At 51.1% G+C, this 27,544-nt stretch overlaps 13 protein-coding genes across 13 annotated transcripts; 4 read left to right on the forward strand and 9 right to left on the reverse strand.

The window, feature by feature from the left end:
- Positions 1-300: 300 nt before the first annotated feature.
- Positions 301-1,311, reverse strand: K452DRAFT_302244 (uncharacterized protein; the record flags this gene model as incomplete). The annotated part of the gene is made up of 1 exon (XM_033542567.1): positions 301-1,311. One exon carries the CDS (start codon positions 1,309-1,311, stop codon positions 301-303), a length of 1,011 nt encoding a protein of 336 aa, XP_033392801.1.
- Positions 955-1,992, reverse strand: K452DRAFT_362120 (uncharacterized protein; the record flags this gene model as incomplete). The annotated part of the gene is made up of 2 exons (XM_033546477.1): positions 955-1,844; positions 1,890-1,992. 2 exons carry the CDS (start codon positions 1,990-1,992, stop codon positions 1,345-1,347), a joined length of 603 nt encoding a protein of 200 aa, XP_033392802.1. The 3' UTR covers positions 955-1,344.
- Positions 1,993-2,134: 142 nt separating this feature from the next.
- K452DRAFT_114106 (uncharacterized protein) lies at positions 2,135-4,888 on the reverse strand. Its single transcript, XM_033535061.1, has 8 exons — positions 4,221-4,888; positions 4,087-4,166; positions 3,843-4,021; positions 3,607-3,779; positions 3,429-3,555; positions 3,288-3,376; positions 2,942-3,234; positions 2,135-2,879 (listed from the first exon to the last, which is right to left on the reverse strand). Exons 1-8 carry the CDS (start codon positions 4,522-4,524, stop codon positions 2,352-2,354), a joined length of 1,773 nt encoding a protein of 590 aa, XP_033392803.1. The 5' UTR covers positions 4,525-4,888; the 3' UTR covers positions 2,135-2,351.
- A 431-nt stretch (positions 4,889-5,319) lies between these two features.
- Positions 5,320-6,836, reverse strand: K452DRAFT_236457 (uncharacterized protein; the record flags this gene model as incomplete). Its single annotated transcript, XM_033537511.1, has 4 exons — positions 5,320-5,583; positions 5,648-5,779; positions 5,852-6,510; positions 6,554-6,836. Coding segments are annotated over 4 exons (1,338 nt in total), but the record flags the coding sequence as incomplete, so codon positions are not given.
- Positions 6,837-8,005: 1,169 nt separating this feature from the next.
- K452DRAFT_302248 (uncharacterized protein) lies at positions 8,006-8,923 on the reverse strand (the record flags this gene model as incomplete). Its single annotated transcript, XM_033542568.1, has 2 exons — positions 8,006-8,251; positions 8,354-8,923. 2 exons carry the CDS (start codon positions 8,921-8,923, stop codon positions 8,006-8,008), a joined length of 816 nt encoding a protein of 271 aa, XP_033392805.1.
- Positions 8,910-9,769, reverse strand: K452DRAFT_291867 (uncharacterized protein). Its single transcript, XM_033541266.1, has 2 exons — positions 9,045-9,769; positions 8,910-8,934 (listed from the first exon to the last, which is right to left on the reverse strand). Exon 1 carries the CDS (start codon positions 9,450-9,452, stop codon positions 9,285-9,287), a length of 168 nt encoding a protein of 55 aa, XP_033392806.1. The 5' UTR covers positions 9,453-9,769; the 3' UTR covers positions 8,910-8,934; positions 9,045-9,284.
- Positions 9,770-9,901: 132 nt separating this feature from the next.
- On the reverse strand, positions 9,902-11,730 carry K452DRAFT_291870 (uncharacterized protein). The gene is made up of 5 exons (XM_033541267.1): positions 11,188-11,730; positions 10,992-11,117; positions 10,853-10,934; positions 10,688-10,794; positions 9,902-10,596 (listed from the first exon to the last, which is right to left on the reverse strand). Exons 1-5 carry the CDS (start codon positions 11,515-11,517, stop codon positions 10,174-10,176), a joined length of 1,068 nt encoding a protein of 355 aa, XP_033392807.1. The 5' UTR covers positions 11,518-11,730; the 3' UTR covers positions 9,902-10,173.
- Positions 11,731-12,266: 536 nt separating this feature from the next.
- K452DRAFT_114190 (uncharacterized protein) lies at positions 12,267-14,327 on the forward strand. Its single transcript, XM_033535063.1, has 3 exons — positions 12,267-12,423; positions 12,473-13,885; positions 13,971-14,327. The coding sequence occupies exons 1-3, from the start codon at positions 12,396-12,398 to the stop codon at positions 14,225-14,227; spliced, it is 1,698 nt and encodes a 565-aa protein (XP_033392808.1). The 5' UTR covers positions 12,267-12,395; the 3' UTR covers positions 14,228-14,327.
- Positions 14,328-14,808: 481 nt separating this feature from the next.
- On the reverse strand, positions 14,809-16,879 carry K452DRAFT_329409 (uncharacterized protein; the record flags this gene model as incomplete). The annotated part of the gene is made up of 6 exons (XM_033545055.1): positions 14,809-15,174; positions 15,232-15,461; positions 15,524-15,944; positions 16,297-16,300; positions 16,612-16,787; positions 16,847-16,879. 6 exons carry the CDS (start codon positions 16,877-16,879, stop codon positions 14,809-14,811), a joined length of 1,230 nt encoding a protein of 409 aa, XP_033392809.1.
- Positions 16,880-18,979: 2,100 nt separating this feature from the next.
- Positions 18,980-20,322, forward strand: K452DRAFT_236492 (uncharacterized protein; the record flags this gene model as incomplete). Its single annotated transcript, XM_033537513.1, has 5 exons — positions 18,980-19,220; positions 19,274-19,416; positions 19,466-19,552; positions 19,608-20,173; positions 20,235-20,322. The coding sequence occupies 5 exons, from the start codon at positions 18,980-18,982 to the stop codon at positions 20,320-20,322; spliced, it is 1,125 nt and encodes a 374-aa protein (XP_033392810.1).
- K452DRAFT_114217 (uncharacterized protein) lies at positions 20,184-22,051 on the reverse strand. Its single transcript, XM_033535064.1, has 2 exons — positions 21,732-22,051; positions 20,184-21,666 (listed from the first exon to the last, which is right to left on the reverse strand). Exons 1-2 carry the CDS (start codon positions 21,784-21,786, stop codon positions 20,288-20,290), a joined length of 1,434 nt encoding a protein of 477 aa, XP_033392811.1. The 5' UTR covers positions 21,787-22,051; the 3' UTR covers positions 20,184-20,287.
- A 1,938-nt stretch (positions 22,052-23,989) lies between these two features.
- K452DRAFT_201582 (uncharacterized protein) lies at positions 23,990-24,852 on the forward strand (the record flags this gene model as incomplete). Its single annotated transcript, XM_033536044.1, has 3 exons — positions 23,990-24,577; positions 24,633-24,711; positions 24,776-24,852. Coding segments are annotated over 3 exons (744 nt in total), but the record flags the coding sequence as incomplete, so codon positions are not given.
- An 874-nt stretch (positions 24,853-25,726) lies between these two features.
- Positions 25,727-26,837, forward strand: K452DRAFT_258195 (uncharacterized protein). The gene has a single exon (XM_033538463.1). The coding sequence runs from the start codon at positions 25,734-25,736 to the stop codon at positions 26,823-26,825; it is 1,092 nt and encodes a 363-aa protein (XP_033392813.1). The 5' UTR covers positions 25,727-25,733; the 3' UTR covers positions 26,826-26,837.
- Positions 26,838-27,544: the final 707 nt, after the last annotated feature.

A 27,544-nucleotide genomic window follows, 5' to 3' on the forward strand; every position in this document is an offset into this window, starting at 1 on the left:
TCCTACCCACACTAACCTTGTTTTGATTTTGTTCGTTCGTGAGATTTGTTACGAGGAGCTTGTTGGCCAACACTGTCATAAGCTGATGCATATCCGTATCAGGGATTCAGGGTGCCAGCCGCCCTTTCCGTGTCGATCTTGCAGTTTCGGCCGCACCACATGTTGGGCTGATATATAGTAAGGACAAAGGGACTGTGAAGAAGTTGCAACAAGCTTCTTGTACTTGCAGGGAATGTAAAAATGATTTCACTGATTAGTATAGAGTAGACCGAGAACCCTGAAAGCGCCGTACATTCAAAATCAAAGCTCTACACCACAGCACCAGTAGCTGCGCCAAGCCCGATCATTCTTCTCACTTTTCTGTATCAGTTGATCCTTCAGTGAGTTGAGAGGGACAGTGCCAGAAGTGAATCGTTCTTTCCACTTAGTACTAAGTGGGTCCACAGGCTCAGCACCGAGTTCCAGCAGAGCCCTTTCCACCACAGACTGCCCGTAAGCGGCCGCAACGACGATTGGTTGAACGTCGATGACGCTTTCGTAATAAGGTGCATCGACGGGGATTCCTTTCTCGACGTAAAGCCTGACCAAATCCACGTTTCCGAACGCACAGGCGAATCCCATCATAATTGCCTTGGACTGCCTGGCCAGGTCTGAATCTTCGTCGAGATGCACGACGTTGCGTAGGAGGAGCAGGCGGATAATGTCTGCGTTGTCGAGTTTGGCTGCCCACTGCAAGTCTTTATACCAGTCCTCCTTTGGCCGCTGGAAGCCTGCATCCAGCAGCATTCGAGCCACGCCTGCGGCGTTAAGAGAGACTACTGTGTTCATGTGAACGTTTTTAAAGCAGTCTTGCAGCTTTGCGCCTCTTTCTAGTAATAGGCAGAGGATTTGCTCATGGCCAGCCTCAACGGCCTGGTCCATTCCCTTCCGTAGCCATTCTTCCATGCGCTCGCTGCTGCCTTTTATCGTTGTGGCTTTGTCGAGAAGAGTCCGGACTTGGTCGATTGCCCCGTGCACGTCAATGAGCATCTTTAGACAATCCGGGACAAGATCTTTGAGGTCGAGAGCCTGTTTGTCGGCGTGCTCAAATATCATCCACCCAATCTCGAAGTTGCCGTCTTCGAATGCGCTTATCATGGCAGATTCGTTTTCTCCACTTCGAAGGAGCTTCGGGGACTCTAATAGTATGCGCACGATATCCTTGTTGCCGCTATCGGCAGCAAGGTAAATAGGCGCCCGCCAACGCACCTCCTTATTGACGTCCGTGTTGGGTGTAAAAACTGCTTGAACCATCTCAAGATTTCCCGTCATGATGGCCGCGTGAAATGGGTACCCCCAGGGCTCTCAGCCGCCAAAGTTGCTCGATATTGAGTCCACGTCGAGCCTTCGGGTTGCCTCTTTCACGAACGGGACCATGCCCAATATGATTGCAGAGAGAACGATATCCCCTTCCGTAGGAGGTGGTGACTTCCATTCCGGGCCCCCGGAATCAACCAAGTTTATGCGGAGGTGTAGACAAGGTCTGCAGATGCTTTTGATGAGGACTCTCATGCCCTCTAAGCGCGTTTCTTCGTCTTCCAGTAAGGCAGGATTGCCGCCAGGCCCTGTTGCGAGTTCATCGAACACCTGGTTCATCCACTCAGAGAGCTGATTGCCTTTGTGATTCCGGATGGTATGAGGGCGCTGGAGCATGTAGCGAGCCACAAATCGGCATATTGACGGGCTGATCCTCGGCGGAGGTCCACATGTTTTCCTTTGTTTTTGAGATGGTACTAATAATTCTGCGTCAAGGCCAAAGACTTGTGTTGTTGTAAGTGCGCGCAGTGTCTCTCGGTCGAACAGTTCTAGAAGCGTTAAAAAGAGTGTCATGCAGCGGACAAGATACTTACTGTTGATGCGGCGAAGATGCACGGCTTGCGTCAGGCCGAGGTCACAGACGAGCCGTTCTAAGATTGTGCGGAACAGATCCAATGGAAGTTCGAGTAAAAGCATGATGGTACAGTAAGCGGTAGTGCTGACTTGTGAGATGATAGTTTCAGGCGCTGTCCGGTCATTTTATGGTAGGAAGCTGTGGGAAGTCACGAGATCAATGATCAACTGATCAGGCAGCAGCCAGGTGATGGGTGCAAATAGCGGGGTTTGGTAAAAGCAAAGAGAACAGTCAACCAAAGCAAGGAACAATGGATAGACAAAGCGTAGGTGGAGAAAGAAAGAAAGGTTTAGTGAAACAAGCAACAAAGCCCCAAAGCAATTGCCAAAGTCGCGTAAAACTCACACTAACCAGATCAGGTAATTGATCCTCTGCACACTCCACCCAGGACGACCAAGCCCCAGCACCGCCACCCAACCCCTCAAGGAATAACAGGCAGCAGCACCCAGCTCTGCCACCTCCCCCCAGTATGCAGCGTGCACCTCGCACTCTCCCCCTCCTCACCCCCACTCCCCCTCTCCAGACCCTCCAACTCCGGCAGGCGCAACTCCCTTCCCGCAACCCTCAACACGACGCCCTCGCCCGCCTCAAACACCATACCCAGCGGCCAAATCGGGATCTCCAGCTGCAGGACCTGGTCCACAGGCACGGGCTCCGCGGCCCTATCAAGCGCATAAGCGACGCGCCCGTTGCAGAGCGTCTTCGTGCCCGCGCAGCCCGCGCGCAGCATGCCCTCCGGCCCGAGGAACTTCGCAACGTTGGTGTCCGGGACGTCACGCTCGGGGATGGGGACGGGGAAGTTGAGCGACGCGAGGAGCGTGCCGCTGCGCGACTTCTTGCGGATTTGGACGTGCACGTCTGTGACGTTGGGGTTGGCGAAGGAGATGCAGACTTTGGCGACGGGGTAGCCGGCCAGCTCGGTGTAGGCTGCGAAGGTGTGCGTGAAGTCCTGGGCATGTGAGTTTCGCGCGGCCTTTTTTTGTTGGGGGGTGTTAGGGAAGGGAGAATTACGAGGCAGTCGGTTGCGCTATGCGCGGAGTAGCTTGCGGAGGCTTCGGTGGTTGGTGCGGTGGGAGAGAGCGTCTTCGTGGCGCTGTCGAGGTAGTACTTCACCTCTTCTGTGAGCGGGATTGGCCACGCGTCTTCCGCTCGCTCGACGATTGTCTTCGCTGGGCTTCCGGTGAAGCCGAGCAGGGAAATTCGGAAAGCGGGTGTCTTCTCCCAGCCGTTGTTGATGCCTTTGCAGTAGTGGTCGAAGAACTGCTGGAGCTCATCATTCACATCTGGGCGGTAGATGTCGTGCCCTGTGGGGTACATTAGTATGAGACAGGAATCAAATTGGTGCTTTCAGTCTTACACTCTTGTGAAGCGTGTACTCGGAGCCATTTTTGCTGAGACTTTGCTTTCATGAACGTATGGAATGACCCTTCAGAGTGAAGTCCGGTCCTTTCAAGCATCATTAGACAAATAACTGCAGTCTCCCGTAGTATATACTTACGAGTATGAAGCAGTCAGATAAAGCGGAACGTCAATATTCTCAACCTTGATAGCCTTATCCTCCCAATACTCATCAAAGATCGGATGCTTGTGGTACATTGCTTTGAGATCCTCAGTCCGGCCATGACCTAGATCAACGTTAGCGACATAAGCGTAAGCATAGGAACGAACCAAACCACCAGCAAAGCCTTGAGTGACCAAATCAAAAAACTCCACGCGTGGAACGCCACCACGCACAAACTGCTGGCGATAAAGATCCGACAGGCCCTCCCAAGGCGCAAGCGCCTTGACAGCGGGATGCTTGAAGCGGGAGGCGAAGTTTATCTGCGAGACCGCGAGCCAGGAGTTGCCGCTTGGTAAAACCATTAGCGCACCGTACACGGGAACTGGGTGGGAGTCCAGTAACAGAACTCACGCAAACGCAACTGAGCCGCTGCACCATGGCTGCGCGGCTACCCAGTCCACAAAGTCGTACATATCCTCGGCTTCCTGCTGGCCCCAGAAGGCGATTTCGCCCTCGGAGTCGCCGGCACCGCGGGGGTCAACATTGACGATCGCGTAGCCGCGCTCAGCCCATTCGGCGGGGTCGGGAGCCTGCACGTAAGCTAGTTAAGTCTGCACTCTTCAGGTGTGCCAGAACACTGCCTTTTACTGCTTACCTCAAACTTCTCGTAGCCAGAGGTCTGGTCCAGCGCGAGGCCCATACGGAACGGGCCCATGTTATCGTAGTTAAACGATCCTATTTGGCGAGGGCTAAGCAAGCAGTCCGTATGCCTAAGCCGGGGACACTCACCTCGTCCGCTTTTGCCGTACGGACTCCATGGGATCACGGCGGGAACTTTGCCGTCCTCCTCGCTCGAAGAGGTTGGCCGGAACACGTCCGTGTAGATCGTGACGCCATCGCGTAGCTTCACAGCAACGTCCTTCTCGAATACGGTGTCGATGCCAAAGGGGCGGAGCCCTGGCTTGCGCGTGTGGCCTTTCGGAAGCGTCTGCACGGAGGGATTGAAGCCGTCGTACTCGTACGTAGGGTGCTCTGCGGGCGGCGTGAGCTTTCGGAAGACGATGTCGGGGAACTGCCGTTTGAGAGTCGCCATTTTGCCTTGTTATTGTTGTTGTGGCCTGGTATATCCGAAGGTACGGCTTTTATATGAGTGCCTTTTGCTGTAGTAGAATAAATCCGATACTATATGCGCTAATTCCGTTGCCGCCTACCCCACTGTGGCTGCGCTCTGCCGAGCCCCGCTTTTGGCACGTTTCTTGTGAAATACCCAGGGGGATGACGCAAGCTAGACGGTGTAGCAAGCATACTCATCAGAGAAGCCCAGTAGCAGTTTCGGGAATTTACCCAACTAGCCACGAGTATATAACATGTTGTAGCTGGCGACGATGATTGAGCTTTAACTCGAAAAGCTAAAGCTACAATATCAACGAAGTTGTAATTAATATGGGAGAGAATGCGCCGGTAGTTGTAATCCGAATAGTTGCTTGAAAATCCGTTGCCGACACTTCACCGTCCCGGGGTCGGCAGTGTATCCGAAAATTGTCCGCGATGGTGGCGACAGCGCTTCCGACGAGGGATATACGGGCTATAATCCGCTGAGGACCCTAGTTTCAGATCAAATTCGAACCAATCGCTACGCGTTGGCTGATCTGTATGCGTGGAACAAGCTTCGGGTGCAGGTCTAGCTGTTTCGGTTCGGACGTCGGAGGTTAGAAATCTCCGCGGCACTGATCGGAGCCAGCTTCAGAGCCCTTGGGGTAGGTTAGTTTACTGTTTGAGTAAGACTTCCTCCTTTCATAATATTATTTTACAGCTTACAATGTCTTTCCCCAGTCCCATGCCTTACCGCAGTAAAGCCAACCACTGCACGACAAAACCTCCGCGCCCATCAATCGCGAGCGCGAGAGACCAAAGCCTCCTTCCCGCTCCCTCCATAAAAGGCACCAGCTTTCGGGGGATCCCACCTCTTCCCCCCTTCAGGACAGTACTCCTCATCATAAACGCTTCTCTGGCGGCGCCACCACACGCGCCAGCCCAACAGCAGCAAAACAGCCAACGGGATAGACGCGGCCCAGTAGATCCAGAAGTAGCTAGACGTGACGCCCGAGGAGGTTTTGGCTTGCCAGTCAAACATGCTCATGCTGAACATGGTCTTGTGCAGAGTAAATACTTATTAGCAATAGTATGAGCGGTGGCTGGGGGATGTTACTGCTTACGGCGATGAAAGACGGCGGCAGGAACACGGCTGTTAGCAGCGCGAGCGCTTTCATGGCTAACCCGTCGACGCGCGCATCTCGCGCTACTTTCATGCTCTGGTCGTTGTCGGCTTGGTCGATGAAGCTGCTTAGCTGTGGGGTAGGGTGCGAGGTTAGCGTTTATCTCTGCGCAGAGGTTTGGTTTTGTCTGCTGGGGTTGCATACGACGCTTAGTTGGCGCTCCTGCCTGTCCCGGATCTGGTTTACAAAGTCCTGAATGCTTTCGAGTTTGTTCTGGAGGAATGAGACCGATTCTTGCACCTCCGTCTCTTGTCTTGTGCGCTTGAGCTCATGCGTAGTCTCCTCAACAGTGCTTTGCATGAACGCACAGTACCGGTGTGCCCATTGCATGTTGTGGTGCAAAGCCACAGTATTGTACGCGTTAGTGTGCAGTTGCGACGTCAGTCTCACCCGTTCTTCTCTCCTTGCCATATTCTCCAGCGGCGCAACATGGTCGAGCGGGTCGTTGTACTTTTTGTAATTCCTACCCGTCCGTGTCACCCCAAGATACCTGTCAAGGCTCATCATCGACAGGTCTATATCCGATCTGAGAAATCGCTCCGCTCTGTCGACGTAGTCGTATAGCAGTATTGCCGGGAGTAGAAGCGGGTCCGTCCATGACCGCGCCATGCACTCTAACACGGTTTCGAACACCGCGATATGCGGCCTCACTCGCTTGCCCGTTGTGGGGTTGTTCTCGCGAACGACGTTTCGGCCCCATAGGAATGCATTGGTGTTCCCTGTGTCGCAGTAGTGCGTCAATGAAAGTCCACAGTTTTCTATTTGGAATATCTGCGGCAGTTTAACAATGATCACTGTATTTGCTGTAAGCAAAACCCCAGCATTTCTTAGAGACACGTTTCATACCAACCGAGACGAGGCGATCGCCCGAATACCTCTTTCGGCGGAAATGGGTTCCGTTGTGGCCCTGAAAAGCCGGAAGAGTCTCGACGGGTAAATCGAAAACCCTCATCAAAGACTCGAATGAATTCTTGCTCATGGCGAAGTCTGGAGGCTCGACATGAAGGCGCTCGCATATAAGTAGGCGGATCTTCCCTCTCTTGGTGCCGGTTCCGGGAGGACGGGAAAAGTAACCTCGCTCCAGGAGCCAATCTTCCACCTCCAAGTCATTCTGGAGCTGGCCTCTGTAAATCTGATCCACGCGGGCTGCTGCATGCACCAAATATCAGGGTGCATTAGACTCCAATTAATCAATTGTACTTACAGCTTTCGGTCTCAACATAATGGAGCGGATTGCGTTCACACCCTTCCCATATCGCGCGTCCGTTGAGGAACTTTTCGTATCGCTGTCTGAACATCGCTGTACTCGCGGAGAAGGCTGACGCGGGCCGCGCAGCTTATAACCGACTAGCTCTTACTGTCGCACAGAACCGGACAGACGCATATGCATGCGAAATGACGTACTGTAGCCCCAGAAACGCAAGTCCCTCGTCCAGGCTCGCGTATTTCTTTCCCTCATCCTCAGTTGCAACGAGAGCATGAATTTCGCAGCCATCACCACCGCGCGTGCTATCGCGGTCGGGGTCGTCGGGGAACGACGCTTTACGCGCCAACAAAGACGTAGGAGGATGGTGCGAAGAGGATGAATTGAGCGAGGATGGTTAGGAGCGACGAGCGCGACGTAACGATAGGTAATCGTCGTGGGGCACGTGAATCATCTCTAAACAAAAAACACTCGCTACCCGGCCCCCTCCCCCCGAACACAACCTCAACAAGCAACTGCAGCAACAGCAGCACCGCAAATCCCATGGCCCTGAGCACACTCCCGGGCGTCCAAACCAACAACAGCTCGACAACCTCCTCGCGCTCCAGGTCCGCGCCGTCGTATTGTCTTTTAGCGTAGACGGTCCTACACGCTGGTCCAGGTCTCGTGCGCGAGGTACACTTGAGAGCCAGCGAAACCATCTCTCTTCAAAGTCGCAATCAAGCTCCTGTGGGGTCAGAGGCGTCGGCGAAATGCGGCGGCGCGGGCCGCCCCCATGTCTCACCTAGGTAACTCGCTCACCGCTCAGCGCTCACATGCTCAGCGCCACCACTAACCAAGCACCTAAGCGTACGAATCCTTCGCTCGTGCACCTTCCGTCACCGTCAGTCGCAAAGAATAGCACCGAGCCGAATCCTCCGCTTCACGAACCACTGACGGAAGAGCAAAAAATCGTACAGACTAAACTCTCTCTACCTACATACAATAGTACCTAGCAGCGGCATACGAACACGAACCCCATAAACCGTAATCATATCATTTCATTATCTCGTCCCGCACAACCCTTGTCTCAACGTATCAAACCACGCACGCTTTTACAACCCCAAAACAACAGCCAGCAGCCCCAGCACGCCCGCCGCCGAAGAGCCAACGCCAAAGCTCGAGCCCGCAGCGCCGTTCTTCGCCGTCTGCGACGCGGCCAGCGTGACGTTGGTGGGCACGTCCGTGACCGTGACGGTCCAGTAGCGCACCGCGGACGCGGGGTGTGTGACCAGGGCCTGGGTCGGGGTGCCCTTGGCCGCGGAGATGGAGGAGATGCAGGCGTCGACGCTGGCCGTGTTCTGCGCAGGCGGGTGGGTCAGCTTCACTGTCTATTGCAACTCCGGGGTTGTGCCCGCGAATGGGTAGGTGCTGTGTGAATCGAAAGGAGGACTGCGACTTACCAAGGTCGACTGCATCTGCGCGCTAATGGGCCCCGCCACATTGTCCTGGTAGCACTCCAGCTGCTCCTGGAATTCCTTGGCGTTCTTGTTGCCCTTGAGGTCATAGGTGCAGACGGGGTCGCTCTTAGCGGTGATGCTAGCGTCGTTCTTGGCCGGGGAAGCCGTGACGGCGCAGCCGAGGTCAAAGTGGGCCGTCGTCTTGCCCGCGTTATCCAGCTTCTGGATGATGGGCATGCCGAAGAAGCCGTCGCCGTAGATGACCTCGACCTCCTTGGAGTCGTCGTCCTTGTCTGCGCACAGCGCGCCCACTTTGTTGTTGAAGTAGTCGTCAACGGACTTGGCTGTCGTCTGGCAGCTGAAGACCAGCGTCGTGCGCGACGACTGCACGTCGATGATGCGCCCGCTTATCCCGCTGTCGGGGACGTAGGTCGCTTCGTGGAAGGGGTCAACGAAGGGGAAGGAGATGACCGCGCTGCTGAAGGAGGTGGTTGAGGATGCGGCGGCGGAAGTGGAGGAGGCGGCAGAGACGGCTCCTGCGATGGCCAGGACGGTGGTGAGGTGGGCGAACATGATTGCTGTGGGTAGGTTGTTTTCTTTTTTCTTTTCTTTTCTTTTCTTTGATTTCTTTTATCCTGAGGTCCTGGAGCTTTCGGGCAACGGTGAATCAAAAGAGGACTGACTGAACAAGAAGCAAACTTCACACTCAGCGCACAAAAAACAGAGCGAAGTCGCCGCATTTTATCTCCTTCCACAGAGCCGCAGAGCCGGTAGTGTGGTGGCGATGGACTGACAGCAGTGGAGACCGGACGCATGCAAGGTAACCATGGCCCATGTGACACCCGTAACGCTTACCTCTTTCGGAGAGTTTACACGGCAGCGATTGGCGCTTGGGTTTAAGCGCCCTGAATACGAGCGTTGGTGCCTGGAGTCGTTAGGCTCCCGCGCCGCTTAATCCCCATGTCGTGCCACATGTGGCCTGTGCCTTATCGATTTCGGGCTGGTCGGCTTTTTCACGGCCGGCGCGTTCTTGTTCGCGCCGTTCTTTCCGTGCTGGCGGGGCGGGATGCGATTGAGTGTCTGAAGACTGTAATTGGGGCATTGGCTTAGTCTGTGGAGTGGGAGTGGGTTGTTCGTTGTTGTTTGTTGTTCGTTGTTGCGCATGTTTCGTTGGCAGTTTGAGTTGCGGAAGATTCGCGCTATCCGTGCTGACAAAGCCGTGCTAACCGGATTCAGAAGGACGCTAACAGGGAGGGCTGCCCAAGTCTTTCAACGTTTTTACCTTGGGCTTTTGTGGTTACTGCGATATCTGCTGACGTCTTCTTTCTGATTTCTCGGTTCATTTGTCAAGTGTTGGTGTTGTGCTTCCTCACGGTTGCTGTCAGACCAATTAGTAAATCCTAGCGGTTGCAAGCGCTGCCGTCTAATTGGAGGTTAAAATGAAGCTTATTAGTTATTGCTAACACGCCACCGGCACTGATGTTCAAGCAACAAAAACTAGGTACTGAGTACTTTCGGTAAAGCTGCCAACCACCACATCAATCCCCTCTAGATTCATCACCTACTTTAATCACCACCTTTCCAAAATGCCCGCCACTCGCCAGATACAACATCGCATCCCTCGTCTCCTCAAACTTAAAAACCGGACCAACAGCCGGCCTCACCTTCGTCTCCTCCACGAACTTCACCAGCTCCTCAAACCGATCGCGCGGCCCGTTCCAATTCCCTTCACCGTAACGTTCCTCCGCAGCGTCATCACGTCACATCCGTGCTGTCCCGGCCCTTCCCAGACAGGTACCCATTCAAGCCCCAACAACACGAACCTACCGCAAGCCACGATGACGATCATCCAAATGCTTCAAAATAAGCTCCGTCTCAGCCCTCGCGGCTTCCAGAATATGCTCGGGCATGAACTCCGGCTCCCAACCAACAGACCTTCCATGCGCGGCCGTGAAAGTCGACTGGCCAGAGATCTTGACCCTAACACTGGGCGCAGACACCTTCAACGCCTCCGCCATTTTCCCCAGCGAAACATCGTCTACCAGCTCCAGCTCCGCGGAGTCAATCACGCCCTTTGCCGCAAGCGCTTGCGCGAACGCCGCATACATGTCTTCCCAGGCGACGTTGCCCGGCGATGCGAGGTAGAAGCCGTTTTTGCCGTGGTCGGGGTTCTGGTCCGAGAGGATTGCGCGTAGTATGCTGAGGTAGAGCGTCGTGTTATCGCGGACGTGACAGACGGGCCAGGTCTTCGTGTTTGTAAGCAGCAAATACAGGTGTTTGGGTGAAGATGGGCAGAAATGCAAAATGTTTATGTGTTTAGCGCGTGTTGGGACTTACGGTGCGCTCTTTGTCGAGTTTGTAGACTCGGCCTGTGTCTTTGGCCGCGATGACAATGTCTACGGTCTGAATAGAGATTTTGTTGCCGAAACCTTCACCCTCGCCGTCTTCTCTGGTGTTAATTATTGTTTTTGTGGTATACCTTTAATGCCTCAGTGCACTTACAAACGATGCAAGGAACGAAGATGTAGGTCCTGACGCCGTGCTTCAGGCCCTCCTCAGTGACAGTGACATTGGTGTTGGTGGCCTTGGGATGGAAGATTTAGTGAGATTCTTTTACAATAGATAGAACAAAGACACATACGATTTGCACCTCCTCATACGGAGCCTTTTGGTTCTTGTGCTGCTCGTAGAGGCCGGGATCATTATCCAACAAGGGCCGGTCGATCGGAGCTCCGGAAAGGCTGGAAAACATCTTGGCGCCGCTCGTCTGAAAGAGGCAATTTTATTTTAGCATTTCTCTCGATGCGATGTTCGAGGGTTATTTCAGGACGACTCACGTAGAGGAAGTGAACCTGCGAGCCGGTAGCCTTCTTGCACTCGGCAAGCGCCTTGATGAAGTTGACTTGGCTGGTCGAGTAGTACGCGCCCATCAAAAAGTACACGATGGTGATCTTGTTGTCGACAACGGCTTTTTTTGTCGCTTCCTCGTCTTCTGGAGAAAAGGTGATAGGCTCAGCGCCGTATTGTTTGACGGCTTCAGCCTGTTCGGGCGTCCGGACTAATGCGAAAAGCTTGTTGTAGTTCGAGAGTCCGAACGGTTGGAAGTGAGCGAGAAGAGTACCGCCGAGGTACCCGGAGCCGCCAGTGATGAGGATGTTGTGAGGCATGTTAGCTAGGCAAAGATGACTTGAAGAACTGATGATGTTTGCTCTGACTTCGCATTTTCAGAAGAAGTTTGCTTGGTTTATGTAGCTGTATGATGGACGGGTGATTAGTCCTCGCATTAGAAATCAACGACTTTGAAATCGACACCTTTTGGAGATTGGAGAAGACGGACAACGTCACTATCGCTGGCATTGGGGGCATTTGGGGTAGTGACGACAGTGTGCTGTTGTTGTGGCAATTGGAGAAGCTAGAGATTTGGGGTAATTGGGGTAAGCCACACTAGCGGACAGATTTGTCAGCTCGTCCCTTCCATAACAAGCGCAACTCCCCCACTCCAATCAACCCCAACCCCAAATCTTTCCCTCCATCACTCACACGCATGCAAAACGCCCGCACCCGCAACCGCGCAGGGCGGCCGTTGACTTGCGCGTTTTGTGCTCGGGCGTTCGCAAGATCAGAGCACCTCCAACGGCACATTCGCACGCGTGGGGCATTCCTCCACGGCCACTGCCGTTCTCCTTCAACCACGCACTGACGGCATGGTCCAGACACGAAGGAAAAGCCGTATACATGCTCGTGCGGACAATCGTTCTCGCGCCAGGATCTTTTAGTTCGCCATGAGCGCCTAGCGGCACACGGGGCATTGCCGCAAAGCAACTTAAGCCTGCCATCGGGGAAGACATCGCTCTTGGAGAATGGCTTCGTTCTAGCACAACCTGATGATCTCATTGCCCCTGCTGGAGTTGGATCTGAGGACGTCGCTCTCGACTTCACACGCTTTCTGGACTTTGCGGGCCTAGATTTTGATTTGGACCTCTTCACCGGCCAGGACTTTACCGTGACGCCTCAAAGAGACCCGGGCAATACCGAAAGGCATTTCATGGTTCCCGATGGTGCAGCTGGAGATGGTATACTGAAGCTCATCACGTTCTCTTTACATTTTACTGACTCAACCAGATGATTTCCACGAACTCAAGCCGCTACAGCTCCCCTGGCGTGTTAATGAGCAGCAGCGCATCGAATACGTTGAGCAGGTTTTGCCCTTCGAGGCTGTGCTCGGGGAATTCACTGTCCCTTCTCGCCTCTCCATCTCCCGCTACGTGGCCGGCTTTGTTGATGGCTTCAGCCACCACTTCCCCGTCATTCACATGCCCACATTCAGCATCACCGCCGTACCGAACGCCCCCGAACTCGTCCTCGCCATCCTTGCTGTCGGCGCCCAGTATCGTTACGAAACAAAGGCCGGGATAGCCCTCTACGCCGCATCTCGTGCGATTATAAAATGCCGCATTCAACGCAACGAGCTCCCAGACTTTCATACAGTGCCGTTCTTCCACTTTTCACACCCGCACACTCTCCCGCCCGATCTTCCGGGCACGACCCGTACAATCCTCCTCCTTTCCACATTCTCCGCCTTGCAATCAGACTCAACCCTCCTGCAAGAGTCGCTCTCCTACCGAGCCCTCCTCGCCTATTGTGTGCGACAAGTCGGTCTTTCCGAACTAGCAGAAGAAGGAACTGCAGCAGTGTACCCCCAAAATTGGCAATCCTGGGCCAAAGCCGAAACACACCGCCGAACTGCACTCTTTGCCTTCTGCTTCCTCAATTTGCAAGAGGCCGCCTTTGGTATCCCTCCTGTACTGCACGTACGCGAGCTAGTCTTGTTGCACTTGCCCAGCTCCTGCAGCGAGTGGCTTACAGACAGCGAGGCAGCCTGGCTCTCCGCGCGGCGAAAGGATACTCTTGTGGATGTTAGTTTTGGGCACGCGCTCAAGTGTGTCCTAAAAGAAGGGCCTGCAGATGAGGCGGTGCCGGTGCTTTCGCCTTCCGGAAACTACATCCTCGTGCACGCGCTGCTGCAGCGGATTGCACTCGCGAGGCAGCTTGCCCTAAGCAGTGGCGAGATGCAAGGGCACCAGGAGCAGCTCCGCCGCGCGGACGTGGAGGAGCTGGAAGCGGCTTTCGACCGCTGGCGACAGGAATGGCGGCGCGCGCCCGAGTCAGTCCTCTCCGTGCTACAGACAAGGGACTCGCTTGCCTTCACTGCTACCGCACTTTACGGGCTCGCACATATACGTCTTCACTTCCCATATCTCGCAGACGCGCACTTCCAGACTTGTGATGCCGAGGTCGTGGCAAAGAAAATATGGGAAGCGCCTCCGCCACGACGAGGCCCGCATCTCCTGCGCACATTACTGCATACTGTGCACGCGCTTAATGTGCCTGTGCAGCTGGGTGTGGCGTATCTGGCGCGGAGCCAGGCACTGCTCTGGAGCGTGCAGCACGCGGTAGCCGGATTTGAGTGTGCGGTGTTTTTGAGCAAATGGCTCTGCGCTCTGGCCGAAGACGCGGAGTCACATGTTATATCTAGTAAGCCGTCTCCCCACACCCTTTCATGCGACATTTGCTTGGTAGCTGGCTGGAGCATTGGAGTACTAAGTACTAACCACATAAGTAGGTCTTGAGCGAGAGATTACGGGATGGGTAAAGCGAGTGGTTCGGGAAGCGAGTGAGATCGAGCTGGTAGAGTCCGCTCAGCTCTCTTCGCAACGGCATCAGTTGATCATTCTTGCGGTTGCGGTGGTTAGGCTGTGGGCGAGCATTTTCAGTGCTTCGAATGCTGCGTGGCCGTTTGTGAGGCTTGTAGGGGAGGGGTTGGAGCGATATGCTGAACTGCTTGAGGAGAAATATAGTGTTACAATGTCAGTTTAGACTTATGGTCTGTAGGTACGGATGGTTGGTTTAGCGGTGTCTGGCCTCTTTGATCAAGAGCGTCGAGTGAACTGAAGGCTGGTGTTTCTGGTGAGTCAACTAATAATCGACACATCGACAGTGATTTTTATGAAGAAAATAGAGTACTTATCTTAAAGCACTCCGCGGACATCTATAGACTTCGCTGTCTGTCGTGCTATTAGTGTGAGAGCAGTACGGCGGAGGCGGGCAATCTTACTGTCGTATTAAGAGGCAAACATAAAATATAGCTTATGGCTTGTAGGGGCACCTGGCGCTCTAAACCTCACGTAATGGTAAACAGTGCCGGCGCTGTACTTGTGCGCCATTTTGTTACCTTGGGTAAGACATAGGAGTGAGACGTGGTGGCGTCTGTGTAAGCGGGTGGTGGGGCCGACGATTAGGGGAAGGATAACACTATCGTATGTGATCGGGCGTCTAGCACATATGAAAGCCACGTTATTACGACGGGAGATTGTGAAGAAAGACGTGCTGACATTGCTCCAAGGAATATGAAGGACCTGGAAGTAACTCCGCTGAAAGAAGTCAAAGAACCCCTCCTTTCATTGAACACCTTGGCCGTTTGGCGAGTTGAAATTCGCTATGAATACAATAAGAACGGCACAGTAAGCTGCGCTGGCGCTGAAGAGTTCGTGTGTCCGAGCTTTTGTGAGGAGAGACATTGTTGCAGCGAACAATAGAGTGAAGCCGATCATGATGCCGATTGCTGAAAACACGGGGTTATGTTTGCCGAGAGACAACATCGCAATCACCGGGATAACGAGAAGTATTACGACTAGAGTGGTGATGATCAGGCCTACTAGTTTCTCTACGCGCGAGGCTGAGAAGTAGGTTACTTGTCCATTGAGAGGTTTGCCGTTCAACTCGCGTTCGTCTTTGTGGCGGCGGCCTGGACGACCGAAAACTCTCTATTAATCTCCTGTTAGTCACCTAGAGCCGTAGGTACTGTCAGTAATAAGTCTTACCTCTATTAAATCGCATTTAAGGTAGTCAAGAGTAGCTTCAATTTTTCCGTCAAAGCCAGCCCATTCCTGACCATGGCGTAAGGATACTAGATCCTCCCTCCACAGTATATACTCTTCCTCCCGCTGGACGAGAGGACGCTCACTCGAGAACCACGTTGTGACATTCCGGTAATCGCGATCCGTGGGACGTTGAAAGGAGACAACCTCTCGAGCCTTGATAAGGAGTTCGTCTGTAATTCAATCAAATAAAGTCATTCTTTGCCTGCAAATAACTAGAACATTCCATACTGACCGTACTTTAAAAGTTTCTTGTGAAGCTCCTGTAGTATATCTCTCCTTGTTGGTTCCTTTGTTATGGATTGCTGCCCCTCAGTTCCCTTTGTGGTTTCTGGTTGCCTTCTGGCTCTAGCAACGTCCAGTAATTGCGAGCGTAGAGGGCTTTTTTTCGTCTCGCTGTTTGTATTCGCCAGTAATTCATCTTCCTCATCTAACTCATATAGCTTCTTCTCAAGCTCTGATAGTTCGGTTTGAAGATCCAAAAGAAGACGAGAGTGGACATAGCTGAAACCTCTATACAGCATATGGTTTTGCTCGCTTGCGTTGAAAGCTGCAAGGCGCGGATATCCTTGGGCATATTGGTTCACTGGCGTAGTGATTGGGTCAGTTGCGGCCTTCTTTCCGATTTTATCACGTACATCTAATGACTTTCGTGTCTGGCAAGCTTGTGGTATCCCCACCCGTTTCTATCTTTTCGTCTTTCGACCCACTTTCTTCATCTTCTAAGCCTGGGCCTGGTCTCTTTGACTTGCCTTTCAAAAGGCTTTTTACTCGGTTGATGATAAGAACTATTCTTGTTAAAAGAGAAATAGCTGCCAGATTTCAGTGTTGCTTACTACATAAAGTTTCAACTCGCTCATCAAAAGAGGGCCTCTTAGGCTCAGGCGAGGATGTAGTATCAGGCATATTCTTCAAAAGGGCATATCCTCGGGGATTTCATCGGCAAACTTGTTCGCAAAAATGCGTAATTCGGATGTGCGATTCCTTAGCATCTATCGTTAAACGTACGGGCCTTTTATATAGTACAGAAAGCAAAAATAAACGAAGAAATGTGGCTCGATAAATTCGGTTAATGTACACACAAGAAGTCACACTCTATTGGTGGCGTATCACATACAGGGCTATCGGAAGAAAACCGACGATGAATAAAAATGCCACAAATGCACAACATATATAGAAAACCAGGAGTTTCCCAAACTCTAAGGTTTTGTTTTTATCACGAGCAAGCGCTTTCCTCTACAAGACTTGACTGGCTTGCATTAAGCTACTTTGAAGGCTAGCCTAAACCTGGCTTATGCAAAATCAAGGTCTTCCTCCAGAAACCATTTTTCCTTCCCTGACTCATCTTGGTAAAGTTCTCCTCCTTTGTCCTTCAGCTGATACTCCCATTGCGCACCAGCTTTCCTAAGCTTTGCCACGATCATGACTTTCTTGAATAACCTTCCACCGCCTTTAATTCTGACCGCTACATAATCGCCGACATCGTACTCTTGTGGATACTTTTAAAAAGAGTTATTGATGTTAGATATTCAGTAACTTTTTTGCAATGGATCCTTACGTCTGCCTTATTTGTAGTTGATACGTATGACATTAGACCGTTTAAAAGGCTGTTGAAGTTCCTACAATGACGAATATAACGGTAAGCGGATACACAAGTTGTATTTAGGGTGGGTGAATAGGTTTTAAATACCGGGTTAGCTTAATTTGTCTGATTTTTCTCGGTGTTCTAATGAGGCATATTTTATGTAGGAGAGATGAGTGAGCCGACCACGCCTACCGGCTATATATATCTTGAAAAGCTGTGTAACTATCAACACTTGATTCATTGCACCTGATATGTTGTGTAGCACACAGCCACTTTCTTGTGCTCCTTGTGCTCCGTCCACGTGCAACGACGATCGGGTGCCTAGTTTATGGGCGTCCAACGAGTGGATTGGGTGACCATCAGTTCCTGCAGCCAGCTGATTACTTAGGCTGTAGACGTGATTGCCCGTATTAACTATGTGCCGAGTAGATTTCGTGGGCTGAAACACTTGACGCACATAAGCAGCCTCTACGGGATAGCGGTAATTTAAACGAACACAAATAGAAACACAGGCTGAGGTGGATACCCTCGAATAATAAGCACTAAAACCCAAACTAGAAGGTAGAGTGTCCACTAGCCATACGCGCACTGAACGCGAGGCTGAGCCCCCTACACATCTCCCGTTTTAAGGAGAGCCACGACCACCGTCAATGTATAAGCAGAGAGGATTGCCATACCCTGATGTGACTTGATTTACCAGGTACCCACTGAAAAGACGAGAGGACCAATCAACGAGGACATTTCATCATAAAATACTTCTTTGTGAGCGACTTGCAACGATAAATATTAGAGATAGGTAGAGCATTAATATACTTAACGCGCGACAAAAGCGTCCTTTAAATACAGGCCCGTCCTAATTAACTACAGTTCACGACAACTTTAATCAGACGCCTTAGGGACTTGGGAATTGATGTGTATTATTATTCATCTAAGAACTAGGGCGTCCTACAAAGGCTTCAAGAGGGACGACCGAGTTCCACGCCAGCACTGCGGCCTCGGCTTTCTGGAAACAGCAGCCATATTCACCTTACTCCATACAAGAACTATGAATCTTCTACAACACCAAACGAATGTCTTCATCACTAGAAAATGTTCTGGGCCTTGAGGTTTTCCTTAAGGGTTAAAAAGCTGCACACGGACAAGATTCGAAGGCTCACGAAGCTCCTTCCCCATGCTTTCATGACTGCAAGGTTCCGCTTCGTCAAATAAGGTGGCTGAACTATTCGAGCTCTTGTCAACCGAACACCGTTGAGATAGGACAACTGGTGCTGGAAAAAAGAGGAAACTGTTTCTGATACCTCCTCTCCGGTCATGACAAAGCGGAAAAGTAAAACTTTTCCGTTGGATTTTGAGGGTACAGCGTACATGAAAGAGTCACAGTGGGAGAGTATTCGTTTAAAGGAAAGATTCTTCGTTACTTTGCCACTTTGCGAATGTTTCTTTGCCGTCTGTTACCTGTTTGTTTCAAATATCTTTTTCTTTATATGCGGCTAGTCTGTTTCTCAAATCTCTTCGACTTGTTGTTTCACCTATGTGCAGCAAATACTTGTGTTGATATAATTGAATTCGAGAATAGGCGAATTGCGTAGCTCTGATAATATAAGACAAGATAACATTGGATTTCCGTAATTGGATAATCATGCTTGATAAAAAGACCCTCTGGGCAATGTCTCCCAGCTCTTTCTTCTCGGCTATGAGTACTGTCTGTCCGATATGTACTGCAATCACGCTATGTAAGATTTTTATTAAAGCTTCTGGAATTCCCTGGAATCTGGAGTTGGATGAGCAAAGGGCGCTACAGCCCTAACTGATGCCCATTTTCGGCTTAGTTCTGCCTTACTGAAGCGCGTTCCCTTCGTTCCGGGCATGTCATTGCTGCGATCTGATTGGCTGTTTCAATGACCAACCATATGCGTCTACCTACTACTAGAAAAACGCCCCCCTTCACATAAAGTATCGAATATTCATTACTCTTCACAGAGAAGTCATTATTTCCTGCGCCTAGGAAATCAGTTTGAACTCTGAACGGTAACTCTAGCTACAAGCATGCCGTTTTCCGAAAAGTCCCCGTCTTCAGCGGAGTTCGACAATGGAAACCGCCGAAGCATGAAAGCCGCTCCGTCAGCTGGTGTGCAACAGGATCCTGAAAACCAGAAAGAGAGGGATGCCGGACTTGAGTTCGAATCAACAAATGTATCCGCTTTTAAAGGCCTGGGATGGTTGGATCGCTTCCTGGCACTCTGGATCATTCTTGCCATGGCCATTGGAATCATCTTGGGCAACTTCGTACCCGAGACTGGATCAGCAATGGAGAAGGGCAAGTTTGTCGGTGTCTCGGTACCCATTGGTTTGTTTTTGCTCTCTAAAAAGTTCTATGTTTTTTGCTAACGGATTGAGCAGCGGTTGGCCTCCTGGTCATGATGTATCCAATTCTGTGCAAAGTCGAGTTCGAAACACTACATGAAGCGTTCCAGACGAAAGAGCTTTGGAGACAAGTGTTGTTCAGCATCGTAGTAAACTGGCTTATTGCTCCTTTTCTCATGGTAAGTTTCCGAATGCTCGCATTTCCTTGCAAAGACTTACGAAATGCAGCTTGCTCTTGCTTGGGCATTTCTACCAGATGAGAACGGATTGCGAGAGGGCTTAGTGCTTGTTGGTCTCGCAAGATGCATCGCTATGGTATGCTCTTTTCCTCCATTCTTGCAGAGCTTTACTCACTAACATTTGAACGCAGGTTCTCGTTTGGACAGGTCTTGCAGGCGGAGATAACCAGTACTGCGCGATTCTTGTTGCCATCAACTCCCTGCTCCAGATGGTCCTCTACGCGCCGCTCGCAGTCTTTTTCATCAATATAATCAGTCACTCAAACTCGGCAATCACAGTGTCATACTCCACGGTCGCGACCAGCGTTGCAGTGTTCCTAGGCATTCCGCTCGGTGCTGCAATCATCACGCGGTTTGCACTTCGCCAATTGACCGGCGGGCGTTGGTACGACGAGAAGTTCATTCGGTGTATTGCGCCTTGGTCCTTGATCGGACTTTTGTACACCATCTTGGTGTTGTTTGCTTCACAGGGACACCGCGTTGTGCACCAGATTGTCTCTGTTGTCAGAGTCGCCGCCCCACTCATCGTCTACTTCTTTGTCATCTTTACTGCTACACTGTGGATCACACAACGGCTAGGGTTTGGATACAAGCTGGCAGCAACTCAAAGCTTCACTGCTGCAAGCAATAACTTCGAACTCGCAATTGCTGTGGCGGTGGCTACTTATGGAACAGACAGCGATCAAGCTTTGGCCTCGTAAGTTCTTTGTACTTCTTGTTTTTGCTTGTATGCTACGATTACTGACAGTGCACTCCAGAACAGTTGGTCCATTGATTGAAGTGCCTGTCCTTCTGGGCCTTGTATATATTGTTAAATGGCTCGGCCAAAGGCGTAACTGGAAATAGTTGGATACAAAACCCAAGCGTTACGACATGGCTCTGCAGCAGGAGACATTACCGGGATCTCCAAAGGTTCGACACCAACACCCCTAATCTTCCGCACGTAGGCAACCTTCACGAGAGACTCTAAAACGCCAACAACATCAGGCCCTTCGTAATGGATACCCCCTATTAGAGGGCGGCTACCTTGCTGTATCCAACGAACACCGGGTGGAAAGTCCTTAGCGCGGTCCCACCAGTAATTGACAAAGCGAAGATGATTGAAACCCGGAAATCGAACACATATGACAAATAAGCAAACGGTTTCAAGGTGTGTGAAACAATGGGCCAAGGCAGACAGAAAATCCTGGAAGGAATCAATCTCAAGCCGGACATGTTTTAATGACAAAGTTCGAAGGGTCTCCCGGAAAATCGAAAGGAAGTTGAAAAATAGGTGGCGGTCGCCATGGACGGAATAGAGGCTTAAGTGGCGGAGTGGAGGCCTCCATGAGCGGAAAAATGAGTCGCTGTCAAATGAAACGTAATGGAGATTTAGGTGATGGAGTTGCGGCTTCCACGACGGTTGAGAGGCAGAGATATGGTCCAAAAGGGAGTCTGTACTCGAACTGTCCAAGGAAAGGGTTTTGAGATTCGTGGCAGATCCGATAAGCGCCGTTATAAAGTTTTTCACTTCTTGCGTTAGATCCCACCAGCCCCATATAACGAGATCTAGTTCCTGTAGGTGGTTGCTCCATACTTCCACGAAATTTGGGTTACGGTATGTATCTGGCCGCAACGGTCGCATGTCCTGACACGTGCCTGAAGAGCTGATATCCAAAGTGAAAGCCTTCACCGGTAGACGGAACTCAGAAAAGTGGGACAAAAGGAGTTCCACGACGTCGGTTAAGCGAAGGTAGGCGGTTGACGGTCCGTTGAGGTTGGCTGGAAAGTACTGGGGCCCTGAAATGGCGCGGATGCGGAAGGAACGACAATTTGGCAAGCCTTCTACGATTACTTCGCGTAGAAATCTGTTGACAATATCAGGCAATGGTGCTTCCAGGTTCCCTCGTATTGAACGATGCCACTGCCCTTCGATGTCGTGTCCTAAGTCAGGATCCATTCCACCGACGTCATTTGCCCCCGCAACCACGAGTTCTTTGACAGCTTGCCGTGCTTGTGGATGCTGCGATATTTCTTCTATCCGTCGCAAGCTTTTCGTGCAAAAGTCTGTGGTGACTGTGCTGAAGGAGGTGATGAAGAAAGCCCTGGTCGTTTTTTCGAATAACTGAATGCAAACGAGCCGTAGGGAGCTGATATCAACCGCTTCTAAGCTGTCGCATATTTGCTCAACGAGTTCGGCGGGAAGCAAGGCTAGTGGTGCGTTTACTGTCGGCCGTTTGCCAAATAAAAACAGGCGACGAGGGGACCTTTTATACCAGTTGTCGTTTGGCTGTCGTTTGTGCGATTGGTGCGAGCTATGCCTGGAGGCATGCAGTGAGAAGGAGGGTAAGATGGAAAGCTGTTTTCTGCTTTGGATCTTCATTGTTAAAAGAGAAAGACGACACCGTGTAGTTTCGGCTTCTTTGTTCATAGTGCAAGGCTGCGCATTATGAATTAAATGTTAAATGTTATAGGGGACTGAGAGCGGATCGGTACAGGGGCTGAACAATGGCCCGCGCGCTGATTTATGAGGCTATGCCCTTGCAGAACACGTCACTTTGACGTGAAAAGGCAGATTTCGTTGGTCTGAGTGTCGTGGGGGCGGAGCGTGGTGGGTCAGAACGTCGTAAAAGAATGCTCGTTAGATGTAATGTCTACTTTGTTAAACTTTCTCATGCGTCTGGAAAAGAATATTATTGATGTTCTTATTCTTAAAGAGAAAGGTCTCAGTGGTATTTTCTTAAAGATCTTAAAAAGAGTTTGAAGTTTTCCTCTGTGCCGAGCAACCGTAAGCGCAGGCAACAGTAGGCAGCCAGGAGGCAACAGCCAAGGCACTCTTCAGCTCACTGATTTTCGCAAACACAGGCAAGCAGTTTTCCATGCAAATTAAACCTAGGTAACCACTCGTTTATGTAGCAGCAATTGGACTGCACCTGCTGCAGTGCTTTTCCGATGACAAATGACTGACGCGCCAAGACTACCCGGAAATTCTTTACCTGATTCCCCGCATCAACCACCATTACAATCAAGACGATGTTAGGCCCCTAGCCTATGGCTTTGGATGTCAGCCGTCCGTGTGCTCCAGCCATTGTTTTGCTGGTTGTACATAGTAGCGGCAAAGGCCGCACAGTGTGGGATCTAGTTTGTTTGCTTTTTCTTGTCGCGGCAGCGTCAGCTGTTACACAGGATAATCTCGAATACGAGAGCTGAGCCGCCGTGCTGAAAGCCAGTGTTCACTGTTGCATCGTGTCGTAGGCAGGTCTATAATTTTTTTTTAAAAATTCTCTATTGTCAAGACTTTATACCAGGTTTTATCCGGTACCACATATAATCGCCGAAAATTAATCTCATGTATTAGTTTTCACTGACCCACACACTCTCCAGGGGCTAATTTTCGTGTATGCTTGCTATTCTTGGATCGTATAAAGCCACCATGGGCCTAGAAGAACCGATCTTGATCTGGAAATCAGCCGCATGGTGGGTTTGCCTGATGAAAGGCCTGGTTCTGGCGGTTGAAAAGTCATCTGGCAAGTGCCATAAAAAAAGCAGAACCATTTGTGTAACAGATGTTTTAGATAAATTACTGGGATAAGCCTACTCTGCAAGTCTAGACTACCGTCCCAAAAGCCGATCCTGGGATGCTGTGGGTTTGTTGAGCCTGGATCGCGACAGACCTTGTAAGCCAGAGATCTCAGGCCATAGCTGAGTTCCTCCACGATCTTGTCCAGTTAGCAAATATGGCTCTCGGGTCTTTCCAAAAAGCATCATCGAGATATTCTGGGAGAGATCGCTTACAATGCAAACAAAGTCAGTGCTGACAGCTTTATTACCACCATTCTACTGTCGCAGTATTCAAAGACTTACTCAGAGATCTATAGCAACAATACTGCCTGGTTAAAGTGCTTCTCCTCTCGATCCATGCACTGGCCAAGTCACCCCACAATCGCATGATAGCGGTATGGCTTGTATACAGAAAGATACTGCGCCATCTGTTTAGTTGCGCAACACTCGCCACATCAAGACAACAAAAGCCGTGAAAGGGTCGGATCTTGCTTCTTTCAACCATAGTCTAAGCCACAGAGTCTACTAAACTAGCTTGGAAGAAACCACCATCCAGTGCGCAGCCAAACACCACGCTTGTAGTTCCAGATCGTCAATGTCAGTGATGAAGGCGGAGATCTAAGACTGGGAGACTTACTTTTCCTTCCGGACGGTCTAGAATGCTTTCAGCCCATTCAAGGCCGCTCGAATCTGGTTGTATTTGACATATAAAAGCCCTTCAGCCCGCTTCTTCAAGGGTTCATCATCTTCACTTCACTCGCTCCCCATCCACCCAATGCTCCCATCAATCATGAAGTACGTCAGCTTCGTTGGAATCCTCGGCCTGGCCAGCGCGGCCGCTCTTCCGGACTCTGTTGGAAGCAGCACCTCTATCGCTATCAAGCGTGCCGTCGACCCAAAGGCAGCAGCCGCTAAGTGCGCGAGCAACGGCTGGGATTGCTGCGCTCTGCCCACAAGCACTCTCCCCGTGCCCGACACCGCGAACGCCTTCCTCAACTACGCGACATACTCCGACTACGCAACCAAAGCTTCTTCTCCAGGCAACTACTCCACGGCCTTCACCAACAAGCAAGCTTCCACCGACGAGATCGGCTACCGCGGAGTCTTCACGCTGGACAAATACGACCCGAGCCTTTGTGCTGCCAAATGCAACAGCGACAAGGACTGCCTCGGCTTCAACATCTTCATCCAACGCGAGCCCAAACTCCGCCCCGACTACGACGTCTGCAAGAACCCCGACCCGACTGCCAACGTCAAGTGCACGCTCTACGGCTACCCGGTTAGTGCTGAGACGGCCACCAACAAGGGAGCGTACTTCAGCGAGTTCCAGTCCGTCATCGTAGCTTCGAATGGCTACAACAAGGAGAACTACGCCGCTCCCATGGTCCCCAGTTTCTTTACTCCCGAAGGCCCACTCGCTGGTGCGGTCCAGGACAGTAGCTACTACCTGTACGAGCTGTACACCAGCGGATTCGATCCCAGTCTCTGCGGCAAAGGGTGCAAGGCCAACACTGCATACAACGAGGCGCATCCGCCTGCGTCGGGAAAACCGGTTCGTTGCGTAAGTCTTACCTACTGGTTTAAGTAGCTAGATAAATCGCTTACTCTTTGTCCAGTTCGCCTTCAATGCTTACATCCAGTACAAAAACGGTAGCCCTGAAGGTACTTTCTGCAGTTACTTTTCCTATGCTGTAAGTATTTTGGTCTGCAGATACTTGCAGCTTGTGTACACTTGATGCTAATAACAATTAGTTTCAAGATGCGTCATCCAAAGCTACTAATGTCGGCGAGACGCGTGGCAGTGATCGCATTACGATTAGCAACTCGTACTTCTACCAAATTCCGGGCTAGGTTTTGGCGAGGCCCAGGTATCATTGTTAGCTTTGATGCCGCTTGTTAGGGCCGTCCACTCTTCATTGGCTGGGCTGCGTTGGCATTGGCATTCTTTTCAAGGATTCAAATAAACGGTTCTTTAGTGATAGTGTTCAAGTCGATTTCATTGCCCTCCTCAAAATATACCGTGATCTTCTCATCGAACACACTTTCGAAACAGATCGTACATTTGAGGTTTGCGGTACTGTGAGAATCGGGAGCTTATTTGGTCCTGTCATAATCGATTTTCTCCATGCTAAGCAGGGGCTTTCAGCGGCCATCGGACGTTTATCTTAATTAACTTAAATTAATTTAAACGTGAACCTGAGTTTCTTTGTTTAGCATCGTTGTTTGCGCCTGTCACATCTGATTGTCTTGTATATCAGATTTTTAGTGGGCTGAATCGTTGCATTGGCAAAATGATCGACAAACGCAGCGCTTATAACCATGTCTGCATGAAGATATGTGGCGAGGAACTCATCTACCGCGGGTGACGGCTGCGGCGAGAACTACCACTTCCGTTGCGCTGTTTTTTTGTTTCGTACATGACCGCGTGTTGGGACCCATTCTGTGCCACACACCCACGTACGCCCCTCCTCTTCAAACCTGATCGGGATTGCTCCAAACCTGCTTAAGCGAAAATTTCACGCCGCATGCTCGCTTCCATTAACAACCCAGGAAAAGTGTCTTGGTCAGTGCAGGCCGTACGGAGAACACCTGGTTGCGGCATTGCGGCGGCACGCGAAGGGGAAGGATGTTACCATAGCAACAGACCAGAATATATATGGATACCACCCGTTCCTGGTGGCTTCTATCCAATTTCACGCCTATAACCTCCGACCGCAATGCAGTCCGACAAGCGCTTTGAGTCGGTCGTCGTCACCGGTGGCTGTGGCTTTTACGGTTACCATTTTATTCGGCGCATCCTCGAACTTGAACCAACTTGCGCCGTAACAGTCTTGGATATCGACATTTCAGAGAAAGCATTTCCCAATTCCCATTACCACCAATGCGACATATCCGACAAATCCCGCTTGCGAGAGATTTTCGAGCACCTGAAACCGCCGCCACGCATTGTTATTCATGCCGCATGTCCTTCGAGTATTGTCCGCAATGACGAACGCTTCTGGAGGGTGAATGTAGGCGGCACCGACAGCCTACTAGAGCTTTCGCGCTCAGTCGGCGTTAAGGCCTTTGTCTTCACCTCTTCTTCCGGCGTCGTCCACGATAATGAGACCGACCTCATTGAGGCCGACGAGACTATGCCTATCCTTAGACCGCCGCAACAGAAGACGGTATACACGTACACGAAGGCCGTCGCTGAAGAGCACGTGCTTGCCGCCAATCGAAAGGGGGGGATGTTGACCGTATCCCTCCGATCGTGCACCACATTTGGTCCGCACAACCCTGCATTCACAGGAAGGATGGTCACTCTAGCCAAGTCTGGCAAAACTCGCTTTCAAATGGGAGACGGCAATATATGGGATTTCATGTACATTGGAAACATGGTGCACGCCTGTCTCCTTTCTGTTGAACGCCTACTACAGGCTTCGGACGCCCCGCCATTACCCACTGACCAACGTGTGGAAGGCGAGGCCTTTATGCTCGCTGACGGGGAGCGCATGACGTTCTGGGACTTTCCGCTGGCTGTTTCCGCCGCTATGGGCAAGCCAGTGAAGCCGGAAGAGATCCGCAAGATCCCCAAGTTCATTGCCCTCATTACCTGCTTTTTGTCTCAGTGGGGTGTGTGGCTGTTTTCTCTCGGTCGCAAACAATCTGTCATGGTTCGAGAGGGTGTAGTGTTTGCGTACATCACGCGTACACTTAATATCAACAAAGCAACAAAAGTTCTCGGATATCAACCTGTGGTCAGCTTTCAAGAGGGTCTGAAAGAAACTGTGGCTTGGTACATGGAGCATGACAAAAAGGACCAATGAGTGAATAGAGGGTAGATATGATACGAGTTGAATAATTTAACTCTTTGTATGTCTTGTGCTCGCTTCTTCTACCTCGTTCCAGGCCACCTAAAGACGTTGAACGTCCTCATTCATCGAAGAGAGCAGCACGATCGGGTCCGCTGTGGACCAGATTGTTACTTCATCAATCAACATTACGAACGCTACAATGCACACCAGAGGATGACTGCAGCTTACCCAGTTAATCTAGTTTCATTCTTAGTCTTCAGTTACCTCTTCGTACATGTCCGCTACATCGAGTGACCCGTGAGTTTCGTACATCATCATCATATCAACATGATAAGCCATTCGACTTCATCGCGCCGCAGTTCGGGCCTTGCAACCTCATTTAACGCCGCGAAAATAACACGTTTCTCCCATAAAGATACCCCATCATTTCTCCATAGCGCCAAAAAGTCCGCTGAGCGCACCTGCGCATTATACTGCAGCAGGAGCCTTACCAAATCCAGGGCAGAGTGCGGCCGGGAGCAAGCAGCGGACAATGGTGATTGGTTCAAATGACTTTTAGCGTTTACGTCTGCACCGTTTTCGAGGAGGAGCCGGGCAATAGAAATAACGTGCTCGATTGGCCCCGGCGTGCTGCATATAGTAAGAAGCCGTGTACTGGATCCTTGCGTTGCAAAATTGATATCGGCCTCATGCTCTATAAGTAATTTGGCTAGTTTCCAATTGATGGCGCG

This window comes from Aplosporella prunicola (genome assembly GCF_010093885.1).
Source record: "Aplosporella prunicola CBS 121167 unplaced genomic scaffold K452scaffold_34, whole genome shotgun sequence".
Classification (NCBI taxonomy): Eukaryota; Fungi; Ascomycota; class Dothideomycetes; order Botryosphaeriales; family Aplosporellaceae; genus Aplosporella; species Aplosporella prunicola.